General features: G+C 36.8%; 1 protein-coding gene across 2 annotated transcripts; it reads right to left on the reverse strand.

Annotated features, from left to right (window-relative positions):
* Positions 1 to 39: 39 nt before the first annotated feature.
* LOC104106008 (uncharacterized) lies at positions 40 to 16,766 on the reverse strand. 2 transcript variants are annotated; one of them, XM_009614460.3, is made up of 18 exons: positions 16,503 to 16,766; positions 15,494 to 15,667; positions 13,270 to 13,451; positions 7,742 to 7,847; positions 7,536 to 7,612; positions 6,986 to 7,073; positions 6,344 to 6,533; positions 5,653 to 5,779; positions 5,193 to 5,273; positions 4,285 to 4,386; positions 4,092 to 4,187; positions 3,835 to 3,909; positions 3,060 to 3,179; positions 2,103 to 2,231; positions 1,844 to 1,921; positions 684 to 770; positions 428 to 514; positions 40 to 319 (listed from the first exon to the last, which is right to left on the reverse strand). In XM_009614460.3, exons 1-18 carry the CDS (start codon positions 16,555 to 16,557, stop codon positions 269 to 271), a joined length of 1,905 nt encoding a protein of 634 aa, XP_009612755.1. In that variant the 5' UTR covers positions 16,558 to 16,766; the 3' UTR covers positions 40 to 268. The 2 variants fall into 2 exon arrangements, with proteins under 2 accessions (XP_009612755.1, XP_009612756.1); XM_009614461.4 differs by lacking the exon at positions 2,103 to 2,231.
* Between the last annotated feature and the right edge of the window lie 2,906 nt (positions 16,767 to 19,672).

Consider the following 19,672-nt stretch of genomic DNA (forward strand, 5'->3'; position numbering starts at 1 on the left):
TAAACATAAAAGGAAGATTGAAAATTTAAAGCTGGCAAGTTGTTGAATTTTCATCCATTTTCAAATTTAACAGGTAGAAACAATATGCTGTAACCTTAAAAGTGGCAAACAAGTTCGGTTGCTGTTTTTACAAAACGAATATCACAGTTCTTGTTTGTCATTGTACAGAACACCTTACACAACAAACAAAGCTACCTTATAATTTCAGATGTACTATATAGCATCTTGAATTATCTTTGGACTCTGATATAGTTGTCTCCTTGTGTACCTAAAGTTTTGCAAGTTGCTGAGCGTATGTCGGGGCAATGCAAACAACAACCTACATGTTTTTTCACATCAGAAAAACTGATCATAAGAACAACTGAAATGCTCAAAACAAATTGAAAACAAGACACAATCTAAATAACTAAACACCCTTCACTCATACCTTGCCCGCACTTTTACCAGAGTGAAGGTACTCGACAGCATCAGCAACTGAATGTAGGCCAACAAACTGTTTGGGATCTATGGCAATCTTCAAAACACAAATAAACAGCAAATTGTTACTCTTATTGACCAAACCACTGTTAGAAGTGTATTACATAAAATCATAGAGAATAAATCAGTGTTTATACAAATCCAACTCAACTTTTCAAACAATGGCAGTATATAGGTAAGAAATTTGTTCCGGCAGATATACCAACCTTAAGCTTTCCAGAAGAGAAGAGATTAACCAGTCTATCCAAATGCTCTTGCCATAGGTGAGCATATTGTACCAGGAAAAATCCAGCCTGAGAACAAACTCAAACCACCAAATAAGCCAAAATAATACAATACCACGCACTTGAAAAACCTATCATCCAGACAGAGCTAAGCATGGCTTTGTCAAATAGTAATAGGCAAATTAAACAAGATGATTGCAAGCAAGAAACCACAAAACAAGAGTTTCCGACAATATATATCCAAATCTCTTAGGACATTAAGGAAATTATTTACTGACACTTTTGGTGACATTAATCAAGTAGGCAGTCGAAGAGTCACATACTGATCAGCACACCTCTGTTCTCATTGAACAATATAGAAAGTTCTCTATGGAGATACATTATAACACCAAATATGTTGGGACATGAAAGCTACTTCCACCATTATCATAAAAAATGCAAATAAAATAACATTAGTTTTTCGCTCGTCATTGGGCGTTGAACTCCTCAGGACCTTTTTTTGGATACGTAGCCCCCTCAAAAGTTACTACAAACTTCTCATTTCATATCAATTAAAAAATGCAAAACCCAGCAATCTTCTGTTTCGACCATCGACCTATTCGAATCTGCAACAAGAAATCCCTAAGGAACCTAAAAAGAAGAATGTCCCTGAAGAGAGGACTAGGATTCGAACAGAGAGGTCAAATTGTTATCATTCTATCAATGAACTAATTTCAATCAGTCACCACACATCCACAGCTGTATACAAGAGCCTCCCTTTGAGTTCATTAGTTACGGTAATTTCAAAACTAACTGAAGTTCCCGCCTTTCCCCACACACGACTCACATGCCATTTTCTCTTAGGTTCCTCCACGGGCCTTCCTCTTCCATCTAAATCTCCACAACTACTTTTCAAGCCTCCTTCTCCGATGAGGCTGTTGCCCTTTCCCACCATATCAGATGAGATCAAATATACATATTTATGCGATGTTTATTATGTATTTCCCAATCAGGTATGAAAAATAATGGTGCAAGCTCTAAACTCATATGTTAGTTGTTCTACAAGTTGAATGAAAATTGGCAATTGCAATCAATCACATTCACGATATGGTACTACGTAATAAGGATATTGGATCACTTAAACAAGAGATAGCAGGACATACCACTGTTTGACTTTTCGCTAGAAGTTTTTCACATATTCCAGGATAATTTCGAGGTTTCCACCCATGTTCTCCTTGGTACTGAAATCAAAACTTGTTGAGTTGGCTTTCAAAGTCATACTAACAGGATAGATGTGATGAGACATGGATAGAGGTTGTATTACTAAGATGATCATCAACAGCAGCCAGTAAGAAATAGATAAATACGAGATAAAAACCACCAAAAGAAGAAGAAGACAATGCATCCCATGAGAAGTTAAACCTGTGAAATCATTCCAATGACAACAAGTCGTCCATAGACAGCCAATGCATTCAAGCAGATGTCAAACATCTCACCACCAACGGACTCATAGACAACATCAATACCTTTAGGGAACTCCTTCTTTAAGACCTGGTGCAGCCATATATTAAAAAAAAAAAAAAAAAAAAAAACTAGATAGAAAAGTAGTTCCAGCTGAAACTAATATATCATGGTCACCCAGAAAATCATACTAGAGCAAACATTTAAGAACTTGTTACAAAAAGGAAGGATAAGCAACATAAAAACAGAGTAGCCACTCTGGAATTAGACAACCAAGCTAATACTGCACAAGGTACTCATGTTTTGCTGCTAATATATCTCCATGGAAATGGTCAACCTAATATGGAGGCCCAACATTAGGACACACAATAACATGAATGGGCCTGACTCTGACACTATGTGAAGAGATGGACCTTGAGCTTAACTCAACCCCAAAAGCTAGCTCATGAGATGAGGATGGCCCAGAACATATAAGGAGACAAACAACCCATCCATCTACCAATATGGGACACTTAACACTTTGCACCAGTGGGATGACAACATTAATTGATCAATCAATCAACCACGCCTCAATCTCATAATAATTGGGGTTGGTTACACGAATTGTTATATATATTTCGCTCTATTCAGGTCCATTTCACTCAGCTACAACATAATTTATCTTTTAAGGCAAATTAGTGGTTCTATAAACCTAAAGGTTCTCGAAAGACCCCCATTTTGGAACTCTTTCCCCGTAAATATTTTGATATTTATAAGAACTACCCTCGAGAGCATGCTTTTCCACAAAGCATTCTGAGGTATCTATGCATAATGCATTGCAATAACATTTGAATGATAACTAATAATATGATGCTTATCCAAGACAGCAGCATACAAGTTATATGAACATAGTTAGCCAGTGAGTTTAAGAAACTTAACAGCTTTTATGTTTTCTACTTTGTAGTCAATGACTCGATCAACTCCCAAATCCTTAAGAAGCTTGGCCTTTTCAGTGCCTCCACAAGTTGCAACCACCGTGTTTCCAGATAATTTTGCAAGCTTCCATAGCAAATAGTTCAGTATGTGTTAGTTAGCTAATCAACATGATAATGAGAAGAATAGTTTATTACAATATAAAATGAAAGAGAAGATATGACATGAATTCGCCTATACAGAAGGAGAAGATATGACATGAATTCGCCTATACAGAAAGAGAAGATATGACATGAATGCACCTATAGAGACACACTTCCAGATGGTAAAACACTTCAAATGAGGAAAGGAAGACTGTAAAAAGAAAAGCTGCACAACGACTAGTAAAAATAATCTAGTATGTAAGAAGCATTTTGAAAATTACGAATTCTTGTAAGTTTTTTTTTTTTTTTGATAAGGTAGAAGTTTCATAAATAAGGTACCAAGATGGCACAAAAAATTACTCGAATTCTTGTAAGTTCCTTGTACATAATTTACTGTAAACTTCCACTGCAGTTTCCCCTTTCAAAAGGAAAAGGCAGAAACCCAAAAAAGTTGCACAATAACTTCTGATATTCACTGCAAATTATTAGATGGGATCAAAGAAATCTTATGACAGGTTTATAACCACTTATCTGTTTGCCTTATTACTTGGTAGACACTTTTATTATCTTGAATATGTAGTAGATGAGCAGTCTTAACCTAACTACTCTTGCAGGTTTCTTTTTCTTTTAAGCTATACCTGCACTGCAAATTGCCCCGTCCCTCCTGCAGCAGCAGTCACCAAAACAACTTTTCCTGATTCCATTTGAGCAGCCTACAGATTCAACAGTAAATAAAATATTCAAAAGGCAATATGAACTAAAAGTCTAAAACATGTATAAATCAACCCCAACTGTCATAAAATAGTATACATGTTGTATGTTCCTTCCCCTGCAGCAACAGAAACCGGGTAAAAAGATTCTTCAAGGAATAATATAAAAGAATGCTTATACTAACCTTTTCCAAAGCAATTGATGCAGTGAGTCCAGAGGTAAGCATTGCAAGAACTTCTGGATCTGGTTTTGCTACAGGAAGGATGTGTTTGGCAGGGACCTGAATATAGAAGCCAAATTGCATAAAACTCACCAAGGACAATGAAAGATTAGACAACTCAAACCTGACAAGAATAAATGTGTAAAGCAGTAGTTACCATGACAAATTCAGCATAACCGCCAAAAGTCATGATGGCAGCAGGCATACCAATCTTCAAATTTCTAACAGCATCACCAATTGCAGCAATTAGTCCCACAGCCTGCAGTACACAAGGCTTATATTTGAGGCAAGCAAATTCAGGAATTAAAAAGATACAATGAGGAAAGCAAGGTAATACTCCAGTTTAAGTAACAAAATTATGATCAAAACAGAAAACTGACTTTCAAAACATATTCCATAATACATTCAGAAACCAATTCATTCCTCCAGCATCACGACTAGTACAAGCGAATAAAACTGTAATTAACCATCACGTGGTCAAAATGAAACCTAAGAGGGTGGCAATAACATAACATGACCAAAGATTATATTAACAGGAGCTTCTCACATCTAGAGGCCTTGGTATCGTATTGTTTACCAAACTTGCAACTGAAGGTGGACCAAATTATAAACAATTCTGTTCTATAAGCCCCAACTAAATTAAAGCCCTAACATGTCTAGATCTAAAATAAGCACTGAGAAGAGCTAACTGATTAGTGCACAACCCTACCCATGTCTCATCAGTAGTTGTAGTTGTGGTTAGGGCTTTCGCTCTCATCTCTCTGGAGTCCGATCAGTGATTTTTAAGTATGACATTTTTGAAATCATCATTTTTTGCAGAAAATATTAAAAAGATGGAAGATTACAGAAGCTGTATGGTTTTCCTATGCTAGTTTCTCCTAAATCTCTCTCCCTCTCTCCGACTCTCTATATGTACGTACACATATATATACGCATACACATAATATATATATATATATATATATATATATATATATATATATATATATATATTCTTTTTTCTCTAATAAAAAAGTTCTAAATTTCAAAGAACCAACCCAAAGAATATAGAAGTTCTTTTTCTACCTCAAAGCCAGAATCCAGCGGAAGGCGGGAGGCGATGTCATTGCCATCTCCACTGAAATAACGCCCTGAGCTGAAGTTTACCTATTGCAAAATGCTTCCATCAGTGAAGAACTTAACCATGTCTATGTATGTTTGGTGGGGGAGTTAGTAGGGGCATGCAAAATGCATCTGTCAGTGAAGAATGGGGCGGACATGTACATCATACGCATTGCCCCAGAAGACCCTAATATGATCAGCTAATTACAAATGATATGCCAAACAACGGGGAATAAAAAAGGTACAAAATTCTCTCTTGATTTATAGAGATGTCGTTGTATTTTATAGTGACGAAAACATACAAATACCAGCATGCACAGACTGCATGAGGGCAGAGAAAGCACAGATCTACTCAGTTATTCAGTCTGATGTCAATAAAGCTGAGATTCTTTATTGCAGAAATGGAGAAAAAAGAAAAACTCACATCACTAGCATTCACACCAGCATAGATGACTTTTAATAGAACATGATCTGGTTTGAGTGGCAACCTCAATGCAGTTCGCACAATTCTTGTAGCACTACGAAAGTTGTGACTCAACATGTGAACAACTCTGGAACAAAAATCAGAACCAAAAAGTGTCAAAAGTCATAAGAAATAATGGGGGAGAATCTCCACATAATTTTCTTTTAGAAAAGGTATCCGGGCAGAATTAAGATGGTAACAAAAAAAAGTAACTACAGCAAATAAAGAAAGGGTAAACAAGCAGCATTGGCAGTCACCAACGGCATATTTCAAAGAGAGGTTGAGGTTGAACAAAGGTAGGGTAAGGTCTGCGTACACACTACCCTCTCCAGACCCCACTTGTGGGATTTCACTGCGTACGTTATTGTTATTGCTGTTGTTGAGGTTGAACAATGAAAATGGGGCCTCTTTTTGACCGGTTTGACTTAGGGTTGACTTTTTGAATAAATTTTACTTTGACCAAGACTTAAATTATGGATTCTCTTTATCTTTCTCTTTTTGTTTTTCTTCTCGCTTCCTCTGTTGCAGGAGACATTGTCAAATGGAACCGTGATAACATGTGCATTTGAAATTCACGTCCACAACAAGAGAATTAATCAATCCGACATGTGCTCTTTCCTAAGTAAAAGAAGTAAATCACACAATTACATACACTTTTTCAAAGCTTTGAGGAATCTGAAGATCCATTGGAACCGTAACCAAAGATTTTCTAAGTGCTTTTGAAGAGGGGAGGAGGTATTTTGCTTCTTCTGCAGGAGTCGGCCAATACTCCATGCCTCTTCTGTTAGTGATCCACAGACATGACCCTGCTTTACTCTCATCTCTGATTAGTTCAAAAGCACCTGAAAAAAGTAGGTACTTCAGACTCAACGAAAACTACATTTTGAGGCTCTATGTTTTTGAATGAAAATCTGTCCCTTGTTGATATATTGCTGTCTTGGATTGTGTACTTTTCCCAAGCTATTGAAAGTAAATAAAATTTGCTGATGAAAATGCTAAATAGCAGACTTCAACAATGTCTATTGACGAATTGGATTGGCTGAGAACGTATCAGGTAGGATAATTAGCTATCTTGAACACGTGATTAGCATATCACAGGAAGATAAAGGAGAACCAGAAGGATATCATCAATCCTATGTTGCTATAAGCACCAGATAGAAGATACGATAGCATAAACTTATTCTATGCCATCTCATTAAAATGCAGCTTACTAGTCCAAATCATAAACATGGCCAAATAAACGCAGCAGTTGGTATGTGCTAAAACATAATTCTGAGGCAAATAATTGAAGTACCTTTCACCACAAGTTCCATAGGCAGATATCCTCCAAGTTGATCAATATGTGGAGAACTAACCTTTGTTGCCAAGTCAGTTTGGACAAACTGCGTATGACAAGTAAAATAGTAAAGTCTTGTCTAAGTTTAACAAATAACTGATCATATTATGTGCTCTTCTTAGCATCAACAATATCATTTTTAAGAAAGGTAAATATTTTCTTAGTATCAACAATATCATGTTTACAACTGGAGCTATTCCTAATGTCACTCAAATATGAAGCTTAAATTATGAGCCACTATATATATATATATATATATATATATATTTGGTCTGATTCAAAACTGCTGGGTTTCAGTTGAACCTAGTATATTAGGCTCCATCCGCCTCTGAGCAAAACAGTGGCTTGAGAGATGCTGATACTAAAGCTTTTAGGCCATCCAAATGGCAGTGATAAAACAGAGGTAACAGATAGCAGAAATGGGCCATATTTGAGACTGATTAAAATCTCTGAGGGGGGAGAAAGAGTCACTTTCTTCCTGTCAACCTTATATGAAAGATCAGATTACCTCAGGGCAGAGCACATTGATGCGGATTCCTTGGCGCTTAAAAGGAGCAAGTGATCTTGTAAACATGACAACACCACCTACAACAAAATATGCTCTCATTATACCCAAAGGTTTGCAAAAAGATATAGATATGTACTTCATGTACTGGACCATCAGAAAATAAGAGAAGAAAATAGAAATGGATGGATTAGCACAAAACATCTAACCTTTGGAGGCAGAATAAATAGGGCCTATATACATTGGATAGAGTCCCGAAGCAGAGCCTAAATTTACGATTACACCTGGCTTTTGGGCAGCTTGCATGGTTTGAATCTGCATAATATGTATTTGTGATTATCTGACCATGAATGAATGAGCAACAAAGTTACAATAATATAGAGAACAGTATAAAGCAAACTTGGAATGCAAATAAAAGGTGATCTAAATAGCTAATGCATTTCATCATAAACTAAAGGGTAGCCCGGAAAGCATCCCCGTTCATGCAGGGTCTGGGGAAGGGCCGCACCCCAAGGAGACTAAAATCTACAAATAGAAGTAAGAAGATAATATGTAACTTTACACCAACAAAGTAAGCTGTATATATGACACATCCGAATTTAAGAGGCTGATTATGAAGTAATATCACTAGAGACTGTAAATGGAGTTTTTGCTGATGAGGATGCGGAGTTAAGAGCTTTCAGGCGCAAGCAAAATAAAAACATTCTATCACAACGGTGAGAATGCACGGGAGAAAAATCTTATTAATTATCTAAAGTGTTGTACAATGTCCTATTTATATACAGTGATTACATAATAATAGGTATCTACTTCCCGATGTGGGACACTATACATGACTAACTACTTAACACTCCCTCTCAAGTCGGTGCATATAAATCATATGTACCGAGATGTAACTAATACGAGAACCAGTAAGAGACTTAGTGAAAATATCTGCTAGTTGATCAATCGACTTCACAAACTTTGTAACAATATCTCCTGAGAGTATCTTTTCTCTGACAAAGTGTCTTTGTCAGTCGATCTCAATGTGTTTAGTCCTCTCATGAAACACCGGATTTGACGCAGTATGAAAAGCAACTTGATTATCACACACCAGTTCCATCTTGCTGATTTCTCCGAACTTCAACTCCTTGAGCAACCGCTTGATCCAAACTAGCTCACACGTTGCCATAGCCATGGCCCGATATTCGGCTTCGGCGCTAGATCGAACAACTACATTCTGTTTCTTGCTCTTCCAAGAGACCAATTTACCTCCTACTAGAACACAATATCCAGACGTAGAACGTCTATCAGAAGGTAATCCTGCCCAATCAGCATCTGTGTACCCAACAATCTGCTCATGGCCTCGATCCTCGAATAGTAATCCTTTGCCTAGAGCTGACTTTATATACCGAACAATGCGAACAACTGCATCCCAGTGACTATCACAGGGAGAATCCATAAACTGACTTACAACACTCACCGGAAAAGAAATATCAGGTCTAGTCATTGTGAGGTAATTCAATTTGCCAACCAACATCCTATATCTCGTAAGATCTCTAAGAGGCTCCCTGTCTAGGCAAAAGCTTAATATTCGGATCCATAGGGGTGTTAACAGGTCTGCAGCCCATCATTCCAGTCTACTCAAAAATGTCTAAGGCATAATTCCGCTGTGAAATAACAATACCTGAGCTAGACTGAGCGACCTTAATACCTAGAAAATACTTCAATCCACCCAGATCCTTAGTCTGGAAGTGCTAAAAAAGATGCTGCTTCAGATTAGTAATATCATCCTGATCATTGCCAGTAATAACAATATCATCAACATAAACCACCAGATAAATACACAGATTAGGAGCAGAATGCCGATAAAACACAGAGTGATCAGCTTCATTATGAGTCATGCCGAACTCCTAAATAACTATGTTGTACTTGCCAAACCAAGCTCGATGGGATTGTTTCATATAGTGACCTGCGCAATCGGCATACAAGACCGCTAGACTCCCCCTGAGCAACAAAACCAGGTGGTTGCTCCATATAAACTTCTTCCTCAAGATCACCGTGGAGAAAAGCATTCTTAATGTCTAACTGATAAAGAGGCCAGTGACGTACAGCAGACATGGACAAAAAGAGACGAACAGATGCTACTTTAGCCACGGGAGAGAAAGTGTCACTATAATCAAGCCCAAAAATCTGAGTGTATCCTTTTGCAACAAGACGAGCCTTAAGCCGATCAACCTGGTCATCCGGACCGACTTTGACTGCATAAACCCAACGACAACCAACAGAAGACTTACCTGAAGGAAGAGGAACAAGCTCCCACTCGCATGTACAGCAGGCATCTCGTCAATCATAGCTTGTCGCCATCCTGGATGAGATAGTGCCTCACCTGTAGACTTAGGGATAGAAACTGTGGACAAAGATGATATAAAAGCATAATGAGGTGATGACAGACGATGATAACTTAAACCGACATAATGCGGATTAGGATTAAGTGTGGATCGTACACCTTTGCGGAGTGCAATCGGTTGACTAAGAAGAGACAAGTCCGCAGTAGGTGCAGAATCTGATACATGACGTGAATCACCTGGACTTGATGCTGGACGTGGGCGACGATGATAAGTCAAGAGTGGTGGAGCTGCAGAAGGTTGAACTAGACTAAGTGGTGGAACTAGAGCTATAGGTAGTGGAGCTGCAACTGGAGCTGTAGGTGGTGGAGCTGGAGTTGTAGAGGAAGATGAATGGGAGATAGTGACTGAATCTCCAAAAGATGAAACTGGTAGCACCTCAGAAATATCTAAGTGATTACCTGGACCTGTGAATTATGATAGGGTTTCAAAGAAGGTAACATCAGCGGACATAAGGTACCGCTGGAGGTAAGGAGAATAGCATCGATACCCCTTTTGCGTTCTCGAGTAACCCAGAAATACGCACTTAAGAGCACGAGGAGCTAACTTATCTTTTTCTGGAGTAAGGTTATAAACAAAACACGTGCTTCCAAAGACACGGGTGGAAGAGAGAACAAAGGTAAGTGGGAAAACAGGACAGAGAATGGAACTTGATTCTGGATAGCTGAAGATGACTTACGATTAATAAGATAGCAAGATGTAAGAACTGCATCCCCCAAAAACGCGACGGGACATGAGATTGTATGAGTAGGGTACGAGCAGTTTCAATAAGATGTCTATTCTTTCTTTCAGCTATCTCATGTTGTTGAGATGTGTACGGACAAGATGTTTGATGAATAATCACATGAGAGTTCATAAACTGCTGAAATAGGGAAGACAAATACTCTAGGGCATTATCACTACGAAATGTGCGGATAGAAACCCCTAATTGATTTTGAATTTCAGTGTTGAGGGTCTGGAAAATAGAAAATAACTCAGATCGATTTTTCATCAAAAATATCAAAGTGCACCTGGAATAATCATCAATGAAACTGACAAAGTAGCGGAATCCCAAGGTAGAACTGACCCGACTAAGACCCCAAACATCTGAATGGACTAAAGTAAAAGGTGACTTTACTCGATTATCAAGACACCGAGGGAAATGAGAGCGGGTATGCTTACCGAGCTGACATGACTCACACTCTAGAGTGGACAAGTGAGATAAACCAGGTACCATTTTCTGAAGTTTTGACAAACTGGGATGTCCCAACCGTTTATTTAATAAATCTGGTGAATCGGTAACAGGACAAGTTGTTGAAGGAAGACAAGATGTGAGTCCATGTGATTTTGCAAGGATAAGGTAATAAAGTCCATCTGATTCACGCCAGGTACCAATGATTCATCCTGTACTGCGCTCCTGTATAAAAACAAGGTCATCAAGAAATAAAACAGAGCATTTATGTGATTTGGCTAAGCGACTAACGGCTATGAGATTAATAGGACTATCGGGAACATAAAGAACTGAATCTAAAGATAAGGAAGGAAGTGGACGTGCTTGACCTATTCCAGTTGCCGTGGTTTGAGACCCGTTGGCCATTGTAACTGTTGGGAGAGATTGAGAACATGAAATAGTAGTGAAAAGAGATTTGTTACCAGAAATATGATCAGATGCACCTGAATCAATGACCCAAGACTCAGAGGTTGAAGATTGGGAGACACAAGTCACGCTAGTATCTGTTTGAACAACGGAGGCTATCCCTGAAAATGTCTGTTTACATGCTTTGTATTGAAGGAACTCAATATAATCCGGTAAGAAACCATCTGGATTGGATTCAATGATTGCATCCAACGGATTGTGAGTCAAAGGCTTCTAATACGAATGACATTATAATGTTCACGCCGGAAAAATCGAAAAGTGGTCGGAATTTGGTTTAAATTGGATGGGTAGGCTCGGAATTGCAAGGTGATGACACTGTCCAAAAGAAACTTTTTCAAATTCTGGCCGGAACAATCCTCACGCGCCGGCGCGTGGGGGCGCGTGAGTAGGCTTTTTCAGGAGAATCTTTTTGGGGTTCGGCCGCCTCTCTCTTGGGAAACTTTTGGTGGTGCTGGATTTCCCACAACACTGATAATTAGTGACTTTGACGCAAATAGTCACTTAGGTCACCAGAAAATCGCATGGTGATTGAGTTCTTTCTTCCCGGATGTCGCTGGAATGACGCACAACGATCTCTTCTCACCGATGCTCTGATACCATGTGAGAATGCACGAGAGAAAAATCTTATTAATTATCTAAAGTATTGTACAACCCCTATTTATATACAGTGATTACATAATAATAGGTATCTACTTCCCGATGCGGGACACTATACATGACTAACTACTTAACAACAACTAAAGAGCATATCGCATGGCCAAAAGTCTGGGCATCAGGTACAATTATGCTAATATGTATATGACAAGGATATTGTACATTGAAGGAATCACACTCGTACTGTGTCTTCAGCATTTGAATCAGGAATGTCAAATGGAGGATCAAGATATATAGTGTAAGAGAGAATTGTAAGATCTAGTTCTATATTCCTCCACTAAGGTAACCGTACGACATCTATGCAATAGTCAAATCAAACAACCAATCTCACTAATGCTTAATCCCAAATTAATAGGAACCGACTATATGAATCATCTACATCAATTATGCTCTACTATGGTTCAATCCCGCTGCTAAATAATTTGTGTTTTATGGCAAATCAGGGATTACCTAAAGTTAGAGCTTCTCTAAATCTCAAACTTATCCCTAAACAGACATACAAGTCGCTAGCCAGAATAAAAGTATTCCTGACAAACATTGGCCTTGTGTGAATGTAACAGCAACAACTAAACCTTAACTAGCTGGTATCACCTGTATAGATCCTTTACTTCCAGCATGTTCTGTTCTTAGTTAAGTTCGCATTGATTCTGAAAGGTTATGTCTTTTGGGATAAATATTAGGCCTACCTTATCCTCTTTTTTCACCTTTAATCGTCATATTGTCACATCTAAAACAGTGCATATGGAGGTTAATGCAACAGTATTTAACAAATGTTAACTATCCAGACTAGCTAAATTATTCCATAGCTTGAATACCGATAGCAAATCTATGCAAACACCTAACAGAGAGAAAATTTTAGTCTAGCACAAGTAAGAATATCAGCCTTATAAAGTTTTGAGAGTACAACCGTCTATGTAGCTCCACAAGTTTAGATATGCAGAAGAATATTGATAAATGAAGAAATTTTTCTTGGTTCTAATGAAGCTTCTTAACAGCTGTGGCTTGGTAAACATTGATATCCATCAACTTGAGCAACCATAAAACAGTGAGTTGAATTTACCGCAAGACGAGTGCTATCTATAACTCCGACGAGGTTCACATTAACTGTGTGTCTCCAGCTTTTAGACCCATCAGTTCGATCATTACGGAATGGAATAATATCGCCGATGCCTGCACTGTTAATACAGATATCTAGCCCTCCATATGTTACAAAATGCTTCTCGAAAGCAGCTTTTAGTTCTCCTGCGCACATGTTGAAGACACTATTACTTATTGTAGAGATAGTTTTTATTTTGCGGAAGACTCACGTGATTAAAAATATGCATCAAATGAATTCCACATATAATGTTTGTGTGTGTGTTTACTTTGCAAAAGACTTAAAACAAACAACGACGACACCTTAATCCCAAACAAGTTGGCGGCGGCTATATGAATCCTCACTGACCATGTCGCTCCATTTTGCAGAAAACATACATGATAAAGATTATGCATCAATAGACTTCCACAAGAAAACACAAACAAGCACATAGAAGCAAGAAAATCAGTTCACGAATCAAATAAATGGGAGGATTCTAATTCTAAAGGCTTTCTTTTGAGTCTTGAGACTCTTGATTAAATTTGTGATCCTGAAACTTAGCATTCCTTTCTTTTAAGGCACATAATGATGGTAAGCCGTCACTTGAACGCATCAAAATATAAAGGGAACTGAAACAACCATAGCCGCCTCTTTTCTAGAACCTGTTCTAAATCTTGGTATTATCAACGGTACTGCACCCCTTCAAAAAATAAGGATAACATCTTCTTGGTTTTATGGGTAAAAGAAGGACAGCATCTTACGCCAGCTCAAATGTTTCAAGAAAAGCAATCCTCAGCCCTGACCATCAGAGGTTAGCTTATATTACAGATGGGATGTTTCAAAATCAGGGAGGTTCATGGACGCTATTATGGTGTAAAACTTCTAGATGTGATCTGACCCTGAAATTCCTTTCTCTCAGAACCCAAACATCAGTGTAATATATTGTATTCACTAACTTGTACGACAATTTCTTGTACTGAAACCCATGAAATTAGGCAGCTCTAAGATGTGCCGTCATGGTTTTATAGGTCTTCATTACACAAGCAAGGCGTAAAGACTTGTCTTTTCAAACTCCTTGTCCAATTAGAAATAGTACTCACTCAAGCAGATGCCTCCAGAAGCTATGGCCAGGTGTGACATATATGCATAGGCATTTCCAAGCTTCTCAAAGAATGTATCAACGATATGGATAGCCAGAGCTGAACTAAAACCTATGGGAAAACTTGGATTCCACGATCCAGTTGCACATTTTTTAAAAGGTTACTGTAGCAGGTATCAATCTATTGCATCTCTAGCTCAAATTTACGCGCATAACTCAACAAACATTTGTTGTTGCTTTGTTACTGGTACTCAAAATTGACAAGAATGCACCACAGTTGCAAGATCCAATTGATACTAATTGATGAAATATAGAGATATGCACTAACTATTGATAATACCATCCGACTCGATAAAGTTTACAAGCATTGAGACTCTACGGTTTCTCTCTTCCCACTCTCCTATCTCGGTATGATCCTTCCCTTTCCCCTCTGACAAAATGCAAATTAACTCGTTTTCCACATACTGACATGTAAGTGCATTCTAATGGTGTTAACAAGTAAGTAGAGGAACCTACGAATAAAAACACTCCGCAAGATAGTTCCAAAGACAAGGGGCCCTACGAAATGCAGAAAGAAAAACTGCAACCTATTTAAACAACCTAGAGGCTTGACCCTCTTGAGATTTGAGAATGCCTTCCGACACATCCCCTCCCCCAAAACTGGGATGTTAAATTCTTAAAACAATACAGCGATCACATTTTATTTACAAGAGCATTTATATATGAATATGTTAGATAATGAAAAGAAGCTTCAATAACTTGGCCAAATGACCCAAGCTACACAGAAGTTTTGTTTTCAAACATGCATAGACACAAACTGCAGCACGAGAAGTCAGGGGACTTCATAGCCATATGTCCATAACATGTACAACTTTAGTATACCACAGTCCACAGCTAAATACACATGTTGCTGTACCATCAGGAAGGTGGAAGGTAGAAGGTAGAATGCTTGCAGAGTCCAGTCGTAACCATGCCGGTGCATGTACAACATTTCAAAGTGAAAAAACAAGGGGAAACTCAAACTAAAGGAATATTCTGAATGATTTTGTCACTTCTCATTCCGACCTTTAAGATTCATTTTGACTCAAAAGACATAAACATGCCACATGCCTGCATTAGTGACATCACATCTGATGAACATAACAAGTGGAAATTCCAGTCCAGAATGGAATTTGGCGCACTCTTTCTCAGCAAGGGCTGCAACTTCTTTGCCTTTCTCTTCTGAGAAATCAACAATTGTAACAAAAACTCCCTTCTGGGCAAGAGCCAAGCTAAGTGCTCTACCTGCACGTATTAGCATACAGAAAACATATTAGCATTTAAATTCTTGCTTCACAGCTGATATAAACTTAAAATGGCACTTTCTCCACCCATCATAGAAAGGAACATTTAGCTGCCTAATGATGTTACACTTAAAGGAGCTCTATAAGCAAGCATAAAACAAAAAAAAAATGTGCTTATGAGATTCAGAAAACCCAAAATTGACATTCCTATTAAACTAGAGCTTGTGAAACTGAATAAAACCATAACGGGAGCTAATAATCTAGAGCATCCATTTTGATAATTTAATTTCAATTGCTTGATTAATCATCTCAGTACTAGATGAGCAATTAACCACCGTGTTTACTAGTTCATTCATACATATTCACAAATCATACATACATACATACATACATACATACATACACATATATATATATATATATATAAAAAGTTGATTAAACCAATGATCGTACAATAGTAGACCAAGTGCAAATGCTCCTAGACGGTGTTACACACCTATCCAACCCATTGAAACGAGCTCGATTTACATTTACCACAGTTTAACATTGAGTTCCAAGTAATACGAATCATTATTTGAAATAGAATCCAAGTAATACACACCGATAGCGTGACACTTCTACCCGATATAGCTATCTCAAATCATTAAATTAACACGCCAATGAAGTGGTTCCTTCTGTATTTAGTGCATCTGTGAATGATATTTTACCTAGCCAGTTGCCACTTATCGTGTATACTTAGTTCCAAGCTAAAAAGAGTAGCAATACTGTAATACAAAGTAAATTAGCAGATATACAAAAGAGTTATGACGAATTGAAGTTAAAAAATACATAAATACCAATTCCGGAGGCACCGCCGGTGACCAAAGCTGATAGGCCTGGCTTGAGCTCCATACTTCTCGACGTCTATTGCTTGATCAACTGGTCAGTGTGAACAGAGAAGAGAAGACGGAAATGTGAGACGACAAGTTTAGTCCGTTCAATTTCAGATTTACGTCAAATCACATTTAAGACAAGTAGTAGCTCATCTTTTTCGATGGAACGCTGGTGCTATTTTTTATTCGATATTCTATAAAAAATATATATAATTTTGACTTTTACTTGGCCGGCTGTTGTGATGAAGATGAACACTTTGTCTTTGCCGGCCTTCTTAACAGTACAACAATTTAAAACTTTTATCCAAATCACTATAAAAAAAAAATTTAATACGATAAATATTTAGAAATTGTTATAAGAAATATCAAATTATGCTACATATCTACATATTCACATATTTTCTATATTTAATGACATATTCAATGACATATTTTCTTCACTTTTTATGCCTATATAAAGGCCTTGTAATAGATAGAAAAATAAACACAATAGAAAAAGAAATAAGAATTTTTTACTCCCTTTCTCTCTATATCTCTTAGCTTGTTTTTCTTTGTTCTATATTATTACTTTGAGTAACATTTATAATACGTTATTAGCACAAATTAGCTTCTACTCAAGTCTAAACCGGCACACACTAGCTACCACCACTCTACTTTCTGGTATGTTTCTTTTAAAGTTGTCATATTATTGTTATTACGTCTAGAGAATTTTCTTTTTCCCAAGATTGATTGCTAATCTGCACATATACCAGTTAATTTAGATTGTAAGATCATTATAAAATTGTTATTAAGATATTATAAGAAAATATAGAATACGTATATTAAATCATTTCATAACAAGACTTTGCCATAATTACAGTTGAGCGTTTACCTCCATTTTTGTTTATTTTTCTCTTAATTCAATTAAGAATTTGCCACAGAAATTTTTGGTTAATTTTATTGATTAAAAACTTTGGTGAATTCTGTTTATATAAATATGAATTCCATATTACATGACTTATTTTTTTTTTTCTTGTTTCATAATTACCCAAATTGCTTTTAATTTATATATTTTTTTATGATAGTTTTCATTATGTCGGATTTATCAAAACTTGAATTTGTGGCACTTGACATCTCCGAAAAAAATTATTTATCATGGGTCCTTGATGCTGAAATTCACCTTGCTGCAAAAGCTCTTAAAATACTATTATACAAAGAAATAAAATATCAGGCCAGGATAAAGCAATGGCTATGATTTTCCTTCGTCATCATCTCGATGAAGGGTTAAATTACCGAATACTTAACCCTAAAGGATCCATTTGAATTATGGAGCAGTTTGAAGGAACGATATGACCATCTTAAGGCAACGATATTGCCAAGAGCTCGATATGAATGGATTCACTTACGGTTACAAGATTTTAAAACTGTAAGTGAATATAATTCTGATGTATTCAGGATAACTTCCCAACTTAAATTATGTGAGAAAATTGTGAATGATGAGGATTTACTGGAAAAGACTCTTTCTACTTTTCATGCATCAAATATGGTATTGCAGCAACAATACCGTGAAAAGAGTATAAAGAAATATTTTGAATTAATCTCATGCCTCCTGGTGGCTGAGCAACATAATACCCTTTTAATAAAAAATCATGAAGCTCGTCCCACTAGATCTGCACCATTTTTCGAAGTGAATATGGTAGCAGCTACTCAAAAGTCTGAAAGAAGACAAAATTATTATCGTGGTCATGGTCGTGGCCATAATCGTGGATGTGGACAAGGGCATGAAAGGGGACGAAATAATTAGCGTCATCATGGCGAAAATAAACAAGAGAACAATAAGGATCCTCAAAATAATTCTTTGAAAGGTAGAGTTAATATTTACCACAGGTATGGTATGAAAGGTCATTGAACACGTGTTTGTCGTACACCTGACTATTTTGTCAAACTTTATCAAGCATCCAATAAAAGAAAAGATAACAATGTGGAGGCACACTTGACTTTTCAAAATGATGATGATAAAGCAGTCTCCTCAAACAAATATGATGATGCTGAGGCAAATCTTGCATATAAAGATGATGATTTTGGAGGCCTTGCAAATATTACTCATTTAGAAGCTAGAGACTTCTTTGAGGATATTGACTGAGGAGTTGATTATCTTACTGGGAATAAAGCTTTAAGAAAAGTTGTTATTTTCATATTATGTCTTTATGTAGTTTGTTCTTCTTAAGTGTACTTTCCTAAGGCATTATATATGCTAGTTTCTATATTTCTCGTGTAATTTCTAATATTTCTTTTATTTATAATCTTTCGTATTTCTTATGATGTACTTTTTGTTTATTTATAAAGAATATGAAAAATCCCTAGTATTCAATTAGATCCAAGATCAATAAAGATGATATATGTCTTTTGGATAGTGCTACAACACATACTATTTTAAGAGATACAATATATTTCTCTTATTTGGTGATGAAAGAAGCTAATGTTAATATAATATTTGGCAGTACAAGATTAATTGAAGGCTCAGGGAGAGCAAATTTATTACTATCCGGAGGAACAAATTTGGTTATTAATGAAGCATTATATTGTAGTAAGTCTCAAAGAAACTTACTAAGTTTCAAAGATATTCGCCAAAATGGATATTGCATTGAGACTACAAATAATAAAAATATTGAATATCTTTATATTACTATAATAAAGTCGGGTAAGAAATATGTGCTTGAAATATTACCTGCTCTTTCCTCCGGCTTATATTACACAAGTATTAGCAGGATTGAAACGCATGCCATAGTAAATGAAAAGTTTACTAATCAAGATAATTTTATTATTTGGCATGATCGGTTGAGTCATCCTGGTTCTACTATGATGCATAAAATAATTGAGAATCCACATGGACATTCAATGAAAAACCAAAATATTCTTCAATTTAAGGAATTATCTTGTGTTGCATGTTCTCAAGGCAAATTAATTATTAGACCATCAACTATTAAAGTTAGGATGGAACCCCCTACATTTTTGAAACGTATACAGGGTGATATATGTGGGCTCATTCACCCTCCATGTAGACTATTTAGATATTATATGATTTTGGTAGATGCATCTACAAGATGGTCACATGTGTGCTTATTATCAACTCGCAATATGGCATTTGCGAGATT

This window comes from Nicotiana tomentosiformis, chromosome 1 (assembly GCF_000390325.3).
Source record: "Nicotiana tomentosiformis chromosome 1, ASM39032v3, whole genome shotgun sequence".
In the NCBI taxonomy this organism is placed as follows: Eukaryota; Viridiplantae; Streptophyta; class Magnoliopsida; order Solanales; family Solanaceae; genus Nicotiana; species Nicotiana tomentosiformis.

Excerpts from the sequence above, each read along its gene's own strand:
- LOC104106008 (XM_009614460.3), bottom strand. The coding sequence starts at position 16,557 with ATGGAGCTCAAGCCAGGCCTATCAGCTTTGGTCACCGGCGGTGCCTCC. Across the intron at positions 7,613-7,741 it reads TATTTATTCTGCCTCCAAAG|GTGGTGTTGTCATGTTTACA; the intron begins GTTAGATGTTTT and ends ATTTTGTTGTAG. Across the intron at positions 4,387-5,192 it reads CGCTGGATTCTGGCTTTGAG|GCTGTGGGACTAATTGCTGC; the intron begins GTAGAAAAAGAA and ends TGTGTACTGCAG.